At 32.9% G+C, this 4,935-nt stretch overlaps 1 protein-coding gene across 1 annotated transcript; it reads left to right on the top strand.

Annotated features, from left to right (window-relative positions):
- Nucleotides 1–2,855: 2,855 nt before the first annotated feature.
- On the top strand, nucleotides 2,856–4,609 carry LOC139844528 (sphinganine C4-monooxygenase 1-like). The gene is made up of 2 exons (XM_071834748.1): nucleotides 2,856–3,283; nucleotides 3,837–4,609. Exons 1-2 carry the CDS (start codon nucleotides 3,062–3,064, stop codon nucleotides 4,389–4,391), a joined length of 777 nt encoding a protein of 258 aa, XP_071690849.1. The 5' UTR covers nucleotides 2,856–3,061; the 3' UTR covers nucleotides 4,392–4,609.
- Nucleotides 4,610–4,935: the final 326 nt, after the last annotated feature.

Here is a 4,935-nt window from a genome sequence, read left to right as displayed (position 1 = left end):
AAGTTAATTAAAAGAAATTGTATTCACCCCCCTCCCCCCTCTCTACAATACTCCTGTTGTTATTAAGGGACCAACAGTTTTGTATGTGGATGTTGAACATGATTGCCAGAAAGAAAGATAGCAGAAACATTATCTCAAAACACAAGTGTACACTTGATATGCTTAAAGCACACTTAATCTTATTGTAATATGATTACGAATTCGTCAAAAGAGAGCAGTGTTTAAGATTTAAAAACTAAAAATTATTCCGAAGATTAAGTTGTAAAAATGGGGGTTTTTGATTTAAAAGTAATTAACGCAAAGTAAATAAACAAGAATTCAGATGAGACATGGGTATCCACCTAGAATCAATTCCCTAGGATCCGGATTGCTTCTATTAAAACAGATAAATCATGTGACTCAGTCCAGTTTTATTTTCATAAAACATAGACTACTTCAGTGTCCCTATGTAACCTCACGATTGAAAGAACTAAACGCAAACCAATCACCAACTATGTTCCTACTTCGGTGTCCCTACGTATTCACACAATTGTCTAGATCACACAAGGTATTAAAACATAAGTTATTAATCGTCAATTAACTGTCGTTAACTAATAAATAACCTATGTGACGGGTTCAATTCGAATAATTCAACCAACAATGGATCTTTTAACCAAGCACACAATCAATTAAATAATAATTACTCAAGATGTCAGTTAGTGAAGGATAAATTAGTGTCACTTTTTAGCTTCACTATCACCTACTAGATTAATGGGTCAATTGTTATCGTTTACTTGTAGTTTAGTGTCCCTTATACAATTCAACGAATACTAAATCATGTGTCCATAACCTAGCAAGTCTATCAATCACTTAACTGTCGTTAATTAATCAATGAAACATATAATTGAGGGATTAATCAATGGGAGTAATAAAAACCAACAACCGAGAACAATTACAATTATGTAGAAATCATAAAAATAAGCAATCCATCATCTAGGTTCAATCATCTAATTGGATACTACAAATTTATTTAGCTCATAATATGGATTGAACACAAACACAAATAATTAATGAACAAATAATTCATCATTAGTATAGACACAAATAATAAAATTAACTAGCAACAATTATAAAAAATAGGTGTTCGGTGTTCGTACACAATAATTAAATATGAAACTGAATCAAGGGAGTAAAAGTAACATATAAAGATTTAAATCAATTGAGACTAGCAAACACTTAACTGAATTCGACTCACTTTTGTCTTTTTTTTTTTTTTTTTTTTTTTTTTGTACGCCTAGACAAACAACCCGACAATATGGTGCGCCTCTTTTGAGTTGTTGAAAGAAGAATATAATTGAAAAACCTAATCTAAATTAATGTATGTAATGTAAATGTATCGTGATACCCCCGTACAAATATTATGAGATGCTCTCTTTTTATGAGATGAGAATAATGATTCTTATAAAATTCGCTGGTCCCTCCCTTTTCTCAACGTCGGCTCAATATTAGATCACAAATATGGACTCAATCAGGCCCAAGTAAACTAGCCCAGTTATAACCTGACGAACTTCACTTCTCGCAACCTGGACCTCTGACTTCGCGACCGGGACACACCACCTCGCGACCGCCATAATGATAATAAAAATAACAGATTGAGCTGAAACATTATCGCACGGTTGGAATCTTCATTTTATCGATCTTTTGAGAAAATCTTGCCAAATACATACAAAACACCAACACGAAAACTCATTAAGCTGAAACCATTAATTTTATCACTTCCACGAACCAAAGTCTTCAATCTTCATCAAAATCTAACCAAAAGAATACGATATCGCGAATAAATAAATATATAAATGAGCCGATATCAACACTTAGGCAAATGACAGTGTAACTCCAGCAGTAGATTACGTACCCAACAAGAGTCAAAGACAACATTAGCAACCCCACGATATTCATCCTCGGCACTAGAGCGTGATAAGGTGTGTTGACGCTTGGAGGACCATGAGATAAGGTTATCTCCTAAATAAACACAGTAACCAGAAGTGGAACATCTCGTGTCTGGACAGCCATCCCAGTCGGCATCAGTATACGCAATCAAACGATGACTGGATGACTTGTACAAATGTAACCCGTATGTCAAGGTGCCCTGTAAATAACGAATAATGCGGCGTAACGTATGTAAGTGAGGTTCTCGCGGATCATGCATATAAAGATAAACCTGCTGTGCGACATAAGAAATATAAGGACGTGTAAAAGTTAAGTACTGCAATGCGCCCGTCTAATATGTAATATATAATTTTGTGACAATTATTGACATGCACATTGTATTGTAAAATATTAAAATTATATTATATATACAATGCAAAATCATGTATTATTACAGACAATTAACTACAACAACAGACAGTAATCTTTGTGCTCGTGTAACTCTAAAACAAAAGGTCGGTTAATCTTTTTTTAGTTCGTTATGTAATAATTTTTTTTCTAAAGACACAACCTGAAAGTATATTTCATGATAATTAAATTTGGATTTTCACTAACGATTCTCAAATTTACTAACATGAGTTTATTTATCATAGTAATTTTTTTTAATTTATAGTATTAATTAAAATTTAAAATTAATCATGCACCCAAGATATTTACGAAATAGCAACAAAAATATCAATATATCCCGCCAATAGCATGTTACTCCGTATGTTATCATGTAGTCAAATGTGGCGTCTAGTCGGCCAACAACGATGCGGATTCCCACGAACACCAATAACATTTCTCCACCTCATCATCACTTTAATTTTGACCACCATAACACACAGCACCTTCCCACACTAAATCAATCTCCCACACATAAATAAAAATAGTTTTCAACGTACAATCATCTCATTTCTTCTGAACAATATAAGGAGTACTCCGTAAAATATAAAATTTACTCATCGTTGAAACCCTAACAGGTTCCAATTCATCAATTACACTTTCAATCGCTCATAATTTCACTTTTGTTGGCTAGGGTTTCCTCATACAAAAACGGATTTTGTATCTGTATCTATAATCTATAATCTATAGTTTATAAATATAAATATTTATTATGGAGATTAATATATCGGATGAATTTTTGGGAACGGTGGCTCCGTTAGTGGTGTATTGGTTATATTCTGGATTTTATATGTTGTTTGGATCGCAAGAGAAGTATCGATTGCATTCCAAAAAAGATGAAGATGAAAAGAATTTAGTTTCTAAAAAAGCTGTTGTCAAAGGTGTTCTTCTTCAACAAGCTATTCAAGCTGTTGTCGCTATTATCCTTTTCACTGTACGTATATCACTTTTTTTTTTTTTTTTGATTAATTACTTGTTTTTTAGATTAATCTTATTCAAGTTGTGCTTAGAGTGTGACTATAGATCGTGTACCATATGTTAACTGTGCCTATTACATGTCATTATGTTAAGCTGGTAACAAAGTAATGTAATTGCTAGTTTTTGTAATTGTAGATATGATTCATACCTATTTCATGCCACCTTGATTTAGGGAAACAGTTTTTGTTGGGCCTTTAATATTGGATACAGTTTCTATTCAATCAGAATTAAAGGAATTATTGAGTTTTATCCCTGTTTCAAGTGATGGTAACATTGTTGACAAATTATACAATAGATTGCTTAACATAAAAGGCAAAAAAAATTAAGTTGATTTTTCTTTGAAAGGCAATTATGTGATCCATGTGGATCTTCCCCAATTTTATGATTTGACATAGTTAGATGCCTAGAAGTATCATCCTTAGATGAAACAATTTTTTGTAATCCAAGCTTGTAGAATATTTTAATTATGTTGTTTTATTAAGTATTTCTTACTTTATCTAATGATTCAGGTTACCGGAAGCGATGAAAATGCTGCCAGCAATGTAAATCATTCTATATTCAGCCTCGGCAGACAATTCTTTACTGCTATGGTCGTTTTAGACACATGGCAGTATTTTATGCATCGTTACATGCATCAAAACAAGTTCATGTACCGCCACATCCATTCACAACATCACAAACTAATTGTCCCTTATGCTTTTGGAGCTCTTTACAACCATCCATTAGAGGGGCTTCTTTTGGACACGATTGGTGGGGCCCTTGCTTTCCTGTTATCAGGCATGTCTCCTCGAGCCTCTATCTTCTTTTTCTCATTTGCTACCATCAAAACCGTTGATGATCATTGTGGATTATGGCTTCCTGGGAATCTTTTTCATATCTTTTTTCAAAACAATTCTGCTTATCATGATGTACATCACCAGCTTTATGGTACCAAATACAATTACTCGCAGCCATTTTTTGTTGTTTGGGATAGAATTCTTGGGACCTATATGCCGTTTTCACTTGAAAAGAAAGAGAGTGGTGGGTTTGAAGTAAGACCGGTAAAAGCTGTCAAGGATAATTGATCGAAGTCGCTTCTTATTAGGTTAGAGTATATTGTGTGTACCATTATGTTGGCATATTTCCTTTAACATTCCAGTAATTTTTTGTCACCATTAATGTTCAATATTACAATATTATTATATATTGTGTTTAAGTTATTTTCTGATTATTTTCTTTATTTGACACTGTGTATACTAAGTTTAAACCAATGCTTGTAACATGTTGGCTTCTCTTTTGGACTCGTGCTGTCTTTTGTATATTGCTTCTGCTTATAGCTTTATTGGTAACTATAGGGAGTTATTGTAATTGATAGTACTGTTTTAAATACTCTGTACAAAGCATATATTGGTAACTATAGGGAGTTATTGTAATTGATAGTCATGTTAATATGCATTATAAACACTGTCAAGTGTCAAGAGTTCTACTTTAAGGTGTTAAACATGTTTACATAAGTGTAATTTGTTAACAGATCAATCTGAAGCTTTATATAAGTTATATAAGATGATTTATGTATTATAAGCGTACTGCGAGAGAACCTTTGACCCATTTAACCCTTCTCTTTTGTGT

Source organism: Rutidosis leptorrhynchoides, chromosome 4 (assembly GCF_046630445.1).
Source record: "Rutidosis leptorrhynchoides isolate AG116_Rl617_1_P2 chromosome 4, CSIRO_AGI_Rlap_v1, whole genome shotgun sequence".
NCBI classification, from domain to species: Eukaryota; Viridiplantae; Streptophyta; class Magnoliopsida; order Asterales; family Asteraceae; genus Rutidosis; species Rutidosis leptorrhynchoides.
This window is presented reverse-complemented; position numbering and strand designations above follow the sequence as displayed.

Coding starts and splice junctions, on each gene's coding strand:
- LOC139844528 (XM_071834748.1), top strand. CDS start 3,062: ATGGAGATTAATATATCGGATGAATTTTTGGGAACGGTGGCTCCGTTA. Junction 3,284..3,836: donor TCGCTATTATCCTTTTCACT/GTACGTATATCA, acceptor CTAATGATTCAG/GTTACCGGAAGCGATGAAAA.